This window comes from Charadrius vociferus, unplaced genomic scaffold (assembly GCF_000708025.1).
Source record: "Charadrius vociferus isolate BGI_N301 unplaced genomic scaffold, ASM70802v2 scaffold760, whole genome shotgun sequence".
Taxonomy (NCBI): domain Eukaryota; kingdom Metazoa; phylum Chordata; class Aves; order Charadriiformes; family Charadriidae; genus Charadrius; species Charadrius vociferus.
Genome location: NW_009647322.1, coordinates 675,077 through 687,986, shown reverse-complemented (window position 1 = coordinate 687,986; position 12,910 = coordinate 675,077). Strand labels below are relative to the sequence as shown.

At 36.3% G+C, this 12,910-nt stretch overlaps 1 protein-coding gene across 1 annotated transcript in view; it reads left to right on the top strand.

Annotated features, from left to right (window-relative positions):
• The window catches only part of ANLN (anillin, actin binding protein), a 36,725-nt gene extending 24,503 nt beyond the window's left edge, over positions 1-12,222 (top strand). The window contains exons 16-24 of the mRNA XM_009880077.1: positions 738-786; positions 866-922; positions 1,670-1,708; positions 2,070-2,091; positions 3,060-3,172; positions 7,715-7,801; positions 9,328-9,435; positions 11,472-11,644; positions 12,050-12,222. Of these exons, the coding sequence (XP_009878379.1) occupies positions 738-786; positions 866-922; positions 1,670-1,708; positions 2,070-2,091; positions 3,060-3,172; positions 7,715-7,801; positions 9,328-9,435; positions 11,472-11,644; positions 12,050-12,173 (772 nt within the window). The 3' untranslated portion in view covers positions 12,174-12,222. The remainder of the gene's footprint in view (positions 1-737; positions 787-865; positions 923-1,669; positions 1,709-2,069; positions 2,092-3,059; positions 3,173-7,714; positions 7,802-9,327; positions 9,436-11,471; positions 11,645-12,049) is intronic.
• Positions 12,223-12,910: the final 688 nt, after the last annotated feature.

The window sequence follows — 12,910 nt, the reverse complement described above, 5'->3', positions numbered from 1 at the left end:
TGCTTTTGTTCTTTCCTGGAACACCTGCAATGACAGATTTGCGTTGATGTGTGTTTCTCTTTTGCAGCAACTAACATTTTATATAGCTATCTGACTTTAGTACCTGGAAAAAATAGTACTCTTAAAACTAAAACTTCAACTCTCATATGTTAGCGAAAAAGGTGTTCTGAGTTCAAATGGCTGTTTGTTAGCAAAAGTCTTCCAAAATAAATAAACAAACTCCCTTTTTAAAGTCCAGCCCAACTGGAATTTTCACTTAAAGCTATTTACTCAAAAAAACCCAATCTCTGTTTCTGGAAATGCACGCAAGCAGTGGACTGAAGGGTTCAATCTGAGAAATGGTAGATGTACTCTATCTGCCCCTTTTCCTCCTTCCCCTTTTGTTCTTTGAGTTCTAGAAAGTATCTTGAAATAGTAATATACTTAAGTCTTAAAAACAGCAGTGCTGTTTGCACTGAAGAGTACTATTGTAGAAGTTAAAGGGCCTCAAACAACCCTATTGGCCTGCAGGAACAAACTATGACTTAGTAATAAGAGATTTGCTATTAGTCAGCAGTATGGTTAAACTACTCTTGTGTAGAACCTAGCTGCTCCCTGGACTGATTTAAAGAGTGGAAGGAGAGAAGAACTAAAGAGTAAATCTTACCAAAAACAACAACAAAAAAAAACCCTAAAACAAAAACTTTTTTGCTTCAGTCTTTGTTTAACTTATTTTTTTTCCTTCTCTTCCCTTTTAGGCACGATGTGTCAAATGACTTTGAAATAAATATAGAAGTTTACAGTTTGGTATGTATCAGTTTCTGTTAAAAGGATGTGTAAGGGAGAATGGTGTGTTGTACCTTCTTAATACCTTCTTGCCTTACAGGTGCAGAGAAAAGAAGTTACAAGCACTGATAAAAGGAAAAAGGCAAATAAATCCAAGGTAAATGAAACATGAAAATTGGTAGTTGTGTTTCAACAGAAGGTACACTAGGAAGACTGCAGTGTTCAGGGAGAACTGACTAATAGTCTTAAACAATCTGTTGCTTGCTTTTACTCTTCTTCTTTCTTGGAACATCTGCAATGACAGATGGGTTATGGAGTCCTGCAGCTTTTAGTAGATTGGACCTGCAGCACTTGGTTGAGTCTGAGATATATTGGAGCGGAAGGAGAGGAAGTCTTAGTAGTTCTGCAGAATGGTACACTTTGCAAACTTTTATTTATTAGGTGTGGTGCCTCTACACCAGTCAGTATACCCTACCCTGCAGTTTGATTTGTCTTAAAGGTTCTATTGATCAGCTGCAACACTTTTCTTTCTTCCCAGTGTTAACTGAAATCACTCGTGCTTTTTTTTTTTTAAAGCAAACACTGTTTTAATAACTCCTTGGACATAAACATTTCAGTTTAGATAGGGTATGCATTTTGAGTGTTTGTGCTTTATTAAGTCTTTGACCCCAAAGAAGACAGTGGCTTTCTGGAGGTGTGCTTTGGGCTTTCTTTTTTTTTTTCTTCTTGTCATTCCAATAGCTGGCCATACAGTGTATTAATGATTTTTAGATCTGATTCCCTCCTTGTCAAGATATCTGTCACTTAATGAAAACAGGAAACTTAAATGTATTTCTCCTTTTCACGGTAATGTGATAGATAAATGCATTTACTGATGAATTTGTTGTCTTGTATTCTTTTGTAGGTTATTACTCCAAAGAGATTATTAACATCTATTACCTCTGTAAGTATGAACATAATATTATAACAAGATCTGGTTATGGCCACTTCCAAAGGTTATATTCTCACACTGAATAAGGCTGTGCCCATAGTAAGCTTCTTGTGTCCTGTACTTGAAACTCTAAACTGTCTAGCTTTCTGCCAAACTCTTCAGCCATTAGCTCAAGAATTTGGTAACAGCTCTAAATACCTAATGCTGGAAATATGCAGTTGCTACACACTTATTTGGACTTTCTTTTCAAGTTGTATCTGGTTTTGTTTTTTTATTTTATTCAGATCTAGTTTCTTTCTAACCTAGTTTAGTCTTCTGTAGAAATTGTCAGATATTGCTTTTCCACTAAGTTTTTATTTCTCTCTCTTTCTAGAAAAGCACCCTTCTTACTCCAGGTAAGTAAAATCTACACATCTTATGCCAAGATGAATGATCTACGTTTACTGTCTAAAGCAGTACATCAATAAATAATACTTGTAACAGATGATAATTCAGGAGTAGTAAACATAGAATTATGTCAACTTGCCAGCCCAGAAACTGGCCCTGTGTTTGTATCTGAGTTACCATTATGTTTAATGGAAGATCTCTTCACAAAATCAAAATTAGTATCTGGTATCAGATGCCTGTAGCTTACATTCCTTTCCTGAAAAGGTGAACTCAAACAAATTTTAAGATTTTAAACTAGAGTCTGTTGTCAACAAAGTAATACAGAGCAAAATTGAAAATACGAACCGATTCTAAAGTATTGCTTGTATGTAGTGCTTTTAACATGTTTATGTATTTCTGACTCTTTGGGGAGAAGAACAGCATCTGAGTGTTTCTCTAACAACATAAAAATGTGTTATACACTTGTCTGACTGCAGTATGAGATACTTGAGCTAGCTTTAGTACAAATTGCAGCAATAAGGAGCTCATGAACTAACTCTGGAATGTCTACCATGCTTCTGCAACTGGTCCTGAGCTATAGTGCTTGTTTCTATTGATAAAAGTGCAAAGAGGAGCATAGGCATACAAATTCTGGAAGACTGCAGCATGTCACTTGAGAAGAGGTTAAGAGATTTGAAAGTCAAGTTCCTACTGTAGGGCATATTTGCTTTGTAGTGTGTCCTGGAGAGCTCTCTGTCCCCCTGAAACTTCTTAAAATGCTTTTTCTTCTTTGTGAATATTTCAAAAATTCTTTCTGAAAGAACAGCTCTATTGAGAAGGAATGGTCACCAAGATCCTGTCTGAATGTGCACTGGAAAGATTGCTGCTTCTGCAGTACTGCATAGGGCACGCATGCAGTGGTACAAGTAAAGCCTTTTTAAGCCTTGCAGCATCCTGATTGCGTGTGTTATGACTTGACTTTAACTTTTCTCCACAGCCATGGCCAGTCCAGGTGGCCCTAACACTGTACGCACTACTAATTTTATCCTTGTTGGATCCCACAAGCTATTGCTGTCTTCTGTAGGAAATACCAAATTTGCATTGGACAAGGTAATGGAAATTATTGGTTACTAATCCAGAGGTGATTGCATACTACTAAAAAAAATGAATACGAGTCTGGGTTTACTGTTTTCAGGCAAAATTACCATCCCAGAAATGAAATATAAGTTTCCTATGTAACATGCTGTTTATAGGTTTATATATAAAAAATTATGTATAGTTGTTGTTACTCACATTTCAGTCATATGAAATTAAATATAATTCTGAGAAACAACAGAGACTTATGTTATTATGCCAGATGTTCTTTCTTTTCTGTAGCTCAATCTAAGGTATGGTTATGCAAAGATAATGAAGGTATTTGGTTACTGATTTGCTGTCACTGACAAAAAATTAATGTATGCAGTTGGCATCTCTGTACGTGGTCTTCATATTGTTTGTTGCTCTTAGTCTTGCAGTTATCACTAAGACATTAAGTGTGTTTTAATGATAATGAAGTATTTGAAATTTTCTGCATTAAACTGACTTAAAAATTGCTGTTCAAATATAGTTAGGAGTATGAGTTTCCTTTCATATCCCAATTAAATTTGTAGAAGCAAACTAATTTTTGAAAGAATGCTATTACTGAGTTTTATCTCATTAGTTCTTTGTCTAAACAGAATGTTATTGGCTTTTACCATTAGAAGTTTAAAAAATACATTCTTCCATTCATTCTAATCTCTAACCTCGTAATACCTTATACCTATAACCTATTTTAATATAGGCAGCTATCCTTTTTTTAATAGGCAGCTATCGTAAACTAACTTCATTTAACTCAAAAGTTACTACAGCTTATGGTAGCACTAAACTACAGCTTTATCTACCCAAACAGCAGAATAAGAATAAATTTTCTTCTTGGCTAATTAAGTCTTATTGTGATGACAGTAGTATTGCAATTATAGCTTCTGATAAGAGATGAGATAACAAGTATTGGTTGTGTTTGTGCACAAGATTTAAAAAAAAATCGCAGTAATCCCAACTTGCTTTTTAAAAGTTTACTTTTTACGGGTAGAAGCAGACTTGTTTACCAAAACAGTTCGCAGAAACAGTTGAATTGCACTGCTGTTACCAATTGTTTGAACTTTGGAAGTACCAACTCTCATTCTTCAGCATAAATGTTCTTAACCAGAACTGCATGTAGACCTCTTTTGTGTATGGCTTGGTTATTGGAAGCTCCTTATTTTTGCAGTTATGGGAATCAGCTTTTACATTATATTCAGCAATTCGGGTCTGAACTTTTTTGATTTACTCTTTAGGACAGGATATTGGGCTGGAATAGTAAACTGTAGGACAAGGTTCAAATAGAATTCCAGGGAAACCAACACTTGATTAATTTTTTTCCAGGTGCAAACTTCAACAGTTATGAATTCCCCTTTTTGTCAGATAACATCTTTTTTTGTTAAATTATCACCTCTGTAAAGCTTCAGTTTCGACTTGGCCTGTGGCTGTACCAAATGGTTGCTTTCTAACTTGCTCCATGCCTTTCTAATATGGAACAAACTGCTGCCACAGTGGGGTTTTTTTTGCATTTAATTCCTCCCTTTTACATGCACTGTTAAAATTAGTGTAGAAAGGACCAAAATGTACTCGTGTATGACTGTGTCCTTTTTTTTTTTATAGACCTTAACTTTACACTAATCGCATTGAGCATGTTTCTTTTTTCCCTAGATAAATTTTGAAGGGGAGGAAAAAGAACTGTTGGGCTATATGTTCCAGGACAAGGTTGCTATGATCTTTTAGCTTATAACTTAAAATAGGAAACTGCTTCCTAGTGCATGTTGCTTACGTCTGTCTGGTCTTTTTGCAGTTTTAGGTTTGTTTGGTTTTCTTAATTCTTCTAAAAAAGCGCTTACAAAGTGAAAAAGCATTTACTAATTGAATGTGAGATGTTAGGAGCCTTTAAGACTCGCAGAATTCTACTTCCCACCTCGTATAGTAATAAGCATGCCGACAGAATTCAAAGTTGTTTAGGCAACCTAGGGTTTTTCCTTAACGAGCATCTATCTCTTGTCTTCCTAGATCACTAGAGGAGATACTTTCTTACTTCAAAAGAAATTGATATGTCTCTTAAAGATTGCTAGTTAGGAAGTTTCAGCCAACTTTTTGATGAACTGCACAGAACATAGAATCAACTACTCTGCTGATAGAGGACCAGGGAAAAATGACTGGAAGCCTAAATCTTGGATTAACTCAACTTTTTGCTGCTGAAAAAGTTAAAATAGCTCAGGAACTGGATATCTTGTTTCTTGTTCTGTCAAGACCTATCAAGATCTTTGTTTAAGCAAAAAGTAATCACGAAGAGCTAAAGCTTTGAAAGTACTAAGCACGTCAAAACGTGAGGTTCTTTTAATTGCACATTTGTGTACATATAATATTTTGCTTGGTGTACATTTTTTGCTTTAGCAACTATGTAAATTGGTATGCTTACAAGTAGTAATTTGTCTTTAACCCCTGAAAATAGTTTTATTTAGTTAATTGTTGCCTTAGATCCCTCAGAAGAAAGTGGGTTTGGTAACTTTACATATGTTTTATCTGAAGATTAGGCAGATGATAATTTTAGTACCTATCATCTGCTATTTGTAGTCAAAAGCCTCCTAAGAAATGATTTTTTTCAAATTCTTGAGATTTATCATGAGTATCTTTACAGATAATCTTCTATGACAGTAAGCCAACTTCTTATGGTAGACATCTGAAGGACCACACCAGAATGCAAGCTAGTCTAATCACGGGCTTTAGTTTTCTCTTCATCTAGCTGGATATTCAGCAAACTGCTTACTTTCCACCATGTCTACCCCACTTGCCTTTGAAAAGGATGTATTGTTGACTGAATGTAACATTTTCTCATTATGCATAGAGGAGGGTTTTCTGAGACCTGCTTTAGTAATTAGTAATGGTGTTGTAGGCTCTGCATAATGGATACATTCCTTTTGTTATACAGCCTTTTTGCTTTACTAGTGAAGAGCTGTGTGACAAACTTCATAATGCACGTAATCTGTCCTGACATAAATTAGAAAGGGATGCAATAACTACAAACTTGAAGCAGGGAATTGATTAAACTTCCTTGAGGCCCTTATTCAGAAATGGTTTTTACTGTGGTTTGGTAGGATATAAGCAAGTGTTCCCTGGTGTAGTATGTAGGATTATGGTTGTCTGCTGATAAAAATCCAGGACTGGTGCAATTTTTTTCCATTATGTGCGAAGACTACTGTTTTTGTTTCTCAAATGGTTATACAGACTCCTATCTGGTGCTCAAAATTTTGCTGTGATATATTGTAGGGCCAAGTACATGAGCAAGCCATGTACGGTGTCTTAGTTGAGTAGACCTAATACAAAAATGATTCGATCACCTGCTTGTGCACATGTATATTGTGTGTCTGGGAGGAAGCTGCAGTATGCCTACAATTCAAAGGTGATCAGTTTCTAACCATAATATCTATTTTGGTGTTCTGCAGGGTTCACTGAGGCCTACAGATGTACATTTTTAATTACTGAGGGTTACTTTTGTTCGTTGTAACTACTAGCAAAACTTAATTCCGTTTGATCGACACTGATTCCATGGTTCTAAAAGCTACTTCATTATTGTGTACCCATGCCTGTTCCTTGGCAAATAGTTCTTTCTTTGTATTTGAGCAGCACCATCAACCTTTCTGGCTCTTCTAGTAAGACAAAGCACCGATGTTTCTGTTTTGGTTTTTTTTTTTTGTGAGATTCTTACAGCATTGCTTGTTCAGATTAGCAACAAAATATGATATGTAGAATGCCCTGCAAATCATCATTTGCTTGTTGAATTAGCCATTTGTCTCTTAGCTTCCCTGTGGGGGGAAAAAAAGAGGGGATGTGATTTCTTGATAGTACCCAATGTAATGAGGTGCTGTGTGGAGGGATTAGGGGAAGTCTAAAGGCAGTCCTTGTTGCATGCTCCTCTTCAAAACTCTTGAATATTGAGTAACCATTTAACCAGCCTCTGGTACTGTAGTGAAGATGCTTTTTTTTTTTCAGCAGCAAAAGATAGGGCTTAGAACCTCTTTTGTTAGAAATGACTTAACGCAGTTCTCAACACCTTGAGCGCCAGTTGAGAAGAACTGCTTTCAATTATTTTTTTTTCTACTTCTAGGTTCTTTGAAACAAATGTTTCTGAGTAGGCATTACTACATCAGTATCTGCCAAAAATGCTTATGGTATCCAAGTACCAATCCTGTTTAAGCCCACTTTGATATTTTCCAAGCAGCTTAATGTCAAACTGAGGCAGAAGCTTGCAGGATGTGGACTGGTGCCTTGTGTTGTTTTTAACCATGCTTAGAGTACCTGTTTTGCTAGATAGAAGCATGTTTGTGCATATGTCCTGAGCAAACTAATAAGCAAATAAGTCTTGAAAAGCTTCTAAATGAACTTGAAGCAAAAAGTGATTATTATGGTCTTGCTTGAGACTGACTGCTTCTTTCCGGCTGAAGATCCTAACACCAAGACTGTGCTAACATCCTGGTGCAGGTGACTTGCTTGAGCTGGTAGAGTTAAGAGGTGTCAAAATTAAATGACTAATTGTTTTACTTTTTGCAGGTTCCCTTTTTGTCTCCTTTGGAAGGTCATATATATCTAAAGTTAAAATGCCAAGTGGACTCTTCTGTGGAAGAGAAAGGGTTCTTGGTAAGGCATTCACTTCAAATTCTTTCCTTGGAAATTTCAGTTCCTGTTAACTTTTTTAACTTCACACATGTATTTGTAGTGATTGTGAACCTTAAAACTGGCTTGATTTGCCCCCGCCCCAAACCAGGCCTCAAAATTTCCTAGTTTACCTTCTAAATATGCCTACTTTAAAGCTACCTTTTAGGATTTTTTAGATCTTTGTCGTCTAAACACTGATCATTTGTTTTTTCTGAACTTCAGTTAACCTTCTGTTGCTATAATCTGATGAGAGATGAGATTCTAATTTCTGTGCCAGAAACTTTTACTGGATTTTATTTTACTTTTTTTTTGTCTAGTAAAAGCAAATTCTCTCAAGCAAGAGATTTTTTACACTGTGGTCACAGACCTTGACTGACAAGGAAGTGACCGTATTTTTGGAGAAACATCTTGAGCAGCTCTTTCTAAAACTAGACTTGGAAAAGGCAGCTGATACTTGACCCTAATAGGTGGAGCTGTTGAGATTATGTCCAGCAGATGGCAGTGAATGTGCTATGAAAATACTTCAGCAAAACATTAACATTTGCTGTTCTTTTATTGTTTTCTGAAATCAGAATTTCTTTAGACTCTTCTGAAGCAGTTATTTCTGTCTCCTTACCCTTTACTTAACTGAAGTTGAACAGATTTCATTAGATACAAACAATTCACATGCTTATGATATTTGCTATCCCATGTTTTTATGTATAATTTTAAGAAAATCCTTGTTTACATCTACTATAGAACATGTAAAACCTGAAGAATGGTGTACATGCATATTAAATTTTTTCAGAGTAAGGGTTTGGAAACTCTCTGTACCATTAAAATTTATAATCTGAGTTGTGAAGAGTGACAAAGGCAACACAAATTTATTAGAAAAAAGCTCTGTACAAGTTCAAGAGGGATCAGGAATAGAAGGCAGATACTAAACTTTAATATTCTAGTACTAAGGAAATGGGGCTTGAAATTGGCATAATCCTGCATCCAATAAAATAACTGCCAATACAAATATTTAAAAATCAATTTCTAATTTCTTTTAAACTGACTGGACTCCTGAGTATCGCCTGCAGAATAGGCAAACGTTTTGTAATCCTGAATTGTAAGTTAAAGATGACTTAAATACCTAATAATAATAAATTATATGATACTTATACATGTTTTGTGAACCACTCATCCTGTATCTGCTACAAGTAAGCTTACATTATCTCAAAATAATGGGAATGCTTTCCACTGCTGACATGAAAATCTGGTAATTTGAAATAGCAGCGATAGGTGCATTTTGAGCAGAAGGCTGCAAACTTAAGAATGATAGTGTAAGCCCATTTTCTATTGTATCTGGAAGATAAATATACTGTATTAATAGAAGTCTCTTCCAGTATGTATTTTTTTCTTGCTTTGACAATTACTCCTGTGAAGGGTTGTATTTGCAAAACCATTCTGGTAGGAAAAAATAGCTGAGTACTGGCAAAGCTCAAGGTCTAATGTTACTCCATTTTTTATATTTTTTTTTTAAGACTATGTTTGAAGATGTTAGTGGATTTGGAGCATGGCATAGGCGCTGGTGTGTGCTGTCTGGAAATTGTATATCTTACTGGACATACCCAGATGATGAAAAACGAAAGGTAATGGTTTTTTATAAAGCTCAAGTCTAAAGTTCTGTAGTACCTGACACAACTAGCTGTTCATTTTTAATGACAGTAATGTTTAGGCTTAAAACCAGGTAAGTACATTCAAAGCATGAGATTCAACCTCATAAAGCTTCCTTGGGGAATGGAGGACTAGTCTTCATAAGTCTGCTCCAAATCAGGGCAAACTTAGAAACTGACCACTTAATCTGGTGGGAAAGGGGAAAAGTGGAGGAAGATCCATATTTAATTTCCCCTTTAGTCTTAAGGCTTTCCATTGCACTTGTCAAACGACTAATTATTTAATTAAAATTTATCATACTTGTATGGCTTATTAAGCAGACTGTATCTAACTGCCCTAAGTTTTAGACAAAAGAATGACTTTAACACTTAATATGGTAAAAACCTAGAGTGGACAATCCTTCTATATTGCAGAAGCGTAGCTGTAATTATGGACTATCTTATCTGCAGTCATTGTTTTCTTGCAGCTCCACATTATAGCTGAACCTGATGCTTTTTAAATGGTTCTCACAGAAACTTAAGTTACTGTCTGGCTAATGAGACAAATCAGACGTTCATCTGTCACTGAGGTGAACCTTGTCTCCTTAGCCTGTTCTTGCAGCATGTACTGAAATATTTCCAGGTCCTTTTAAAGACTGCTTTCAAGAGGGTTTTTTCTGACTCAGTTAAGCAATTTACCATTAAACACTCGCTTGTTTGTTGGCAGAACACTTTCTTTCCCAAACTCTGTGGCAAACTCTGGTCCTTTTGGGTCTTCTATGCCAATCCAGATGCCTGAGTTGAGATTCTTCCCTGCTAACAGAGGAAGACCATATGCTGATAGTTGACATTGCCAAAAAATATCAATGTACTTTTTTCCCCTGCTAGGAGAAAGGGAAAAATCTCTGCCTACTGTAATAAAAGATAAGCCAAAAAATTGAGTTAAGCAAGAAAAAGGTTCCTATTCGGCTGTTGTCTGCAAGACAGAAGCATTGGTTTGTTTTCCAGGTTCTGTTCTTGAAAATTTTCTGACTTGTTGTACTATCAATCTGAGAAAGGGTTAGCCATATTCTTTTGGTATACTGTCATCTACAGCAATATTAAACTCTGTCCTTATTAAATGCCTCCTGTTACACCCACTATATCTGTTCTATGATGTGGACATAAATGTAGCTCAGAAATATCAGTATTGGGCAATGATTGCTTTAAATTGTGGATTTTTTAAAAACGTTTCCCATGGCTGTACATATATTGCCAACATGCAGCCTGTTTCTTGATGTTGCTTGAAATGGAGCTATCTTTCTTTTTTCTGTAACTTAGGTTATTTTAACTCTCTATGGAACAGTATAGTGAACATGCCCAGTAAATAGCAAACTCTTCTCCAAGCTAGGAGTAGCTTGTGATGTTACCCAGATGAGGTGTTCTGTAGGTGTGAAGAATCAGAGCCAAGGTCTGTAACTAACTTTAGGTATACAGCTGAGCCTCTGTCTATAGTCAGCAGAAAGAGATGACTGCCTTGAAATTTGAAATGCTTTTAGAGGAGGTCTAGCTATTGACTACAGAGGGAGCTAAAGCAGCTGGATGTGGCACTTAGGTTGTCTTAGTTGCCTGTTTGAAGATGAATCCATGTGCTTTTATAGGCTTTGACAAGGATGATGCCAGCATGCCTAAAGTGCTTGTTTTCTTTAGGCTTTGACGGGGTTTATTCTCTGGATTTTATTATGAAGTTTTCTTACATTTGAGTTAAATTTTAAGAAATAAAAAAGGGGATGATATCTTTCTAGAGCCTAACCCTTTGGTAAGGGACGGATTTGTTAGCTGTATTGTACACAGTTGAGCAGGGCATGTTCCATTGTCTATGTTACCTTGCTTTGGCTATGGCTTTTAAATGGAAAAAGTGGAATTCTTCTTTTGAAGGGAGTAATTGATTCGGGGGGGAGGCACTTCATATGGCAAAAACTGTCACAGCATGTGTTGTTCAGAATTACTCTTGACTGCAGTATTCTTGACTGATGAACTAACTTCGCTTTCAGCATCCTTTGGGCCGGATAAACTTGGCGAACTGCACTAATCATCAGATTGAACCTGCCAACAGGGAGTTCTGTGCCCGTCCCAACACTTTTGAACTAATAACTGTCCGTCCTCAGAGGGAAGATGACAGAGAGACTCTTGTCAGCCAATGCAGAGACACACTCTGTGTTACAAAGTGAGTGGATAAAAATCATGACGGTTGTGGGAGGGTATGGGATGTGTGTGGGAGGGTTGTTTTGCCTCAAGCGATAGTTTTAATAACATAGGAACTTTACAGCTTTGACATGGTGATGCAAAGCTTATTTAAATGCTAAGACTTTGGGATGGCACTTGAACTGTTTCGTTCACTTTTAGTCCTATTTTGTCTTGCTGTCATATTTCAGTCTTCTGAGGACAAAGAACTCAACTTTTCTAGAAGCAGAAGTATCAGGTAGTTTGGTAACAGGATTGTGGAATATTTGACTTAGCTTTTTTCCCCTGCTATTTGGGCTTCAATGGATTATCAGCTTGACATTTTTCAGAATAGCTAAGTAGAGGTGGAGAAGGACTTACCTAATCCACTGTGTTCTTTGCCTTTTAGGAACTGGCTGTCTGCTGATACTAAAGAAGAGCGTAACCTTTGGATGCAAAAGCTCAACCAAGTCCTTGTTGACCTTCGTATGTGGCAGCCTGATGCCTGCTACAAACCTATTGGAAAGCTTTAAACTCTGGAAGGGAAATAGAAAATATGTATGCAAAACCCCACGTGAACTACACAAAAAAACTTAAATGAAAATGTGGGAAGTCCTCTGGGTCACTTATGCTTTAAATTTGAGAGAGTATTTAACATTATACAGGACTGTGTTATGCAGTATTTTTATTTCATTTTAAGGATTTTAAAACTTTTTTACTTCCTAGCTTTTGAGTATGGTAGGAAGCAATTAGCTGTTTCTAAATGTGCTAAATATTTATGTAACTCCTTTTTTGGAAGTCTTTTAGCTAAGTACATTCTCTTTAAACAAGTAAATTATTGCAGGAAATCACACTTCAGGGCAGGAAGAGGGGGGCAAGCTAGTGAAAAAACAAGGTTACTAGATAACTCGGCTTCCTGAAAGAAACGATAGCTCAGAGTTTTCTAACAAGGATGGTGCTGAAGCACAAGATTTAATATTGGAGGGTTTGTTGGTTTGGGGTTTTTCATAATGATCAGGCATAGAAGTTAGTAGTAAATTTTATTCTACAACTTGCAGTATAGGTATTTCTTGATTGCACAGTGTCCTTGTGGCCAGAACAAAAGACATGCACAATATATGCATACTTTTTGCAATTTCTCATACAAACTGGTATGGATAAGTGCATGGCATGTATCCTATGTGGTTTACAGGTGTGGAATTATGTATGCAGTATATTGCACTTTGATAGAAATGAAAGGTCTTGAATATTTTTGTTAGGACTGCTATAT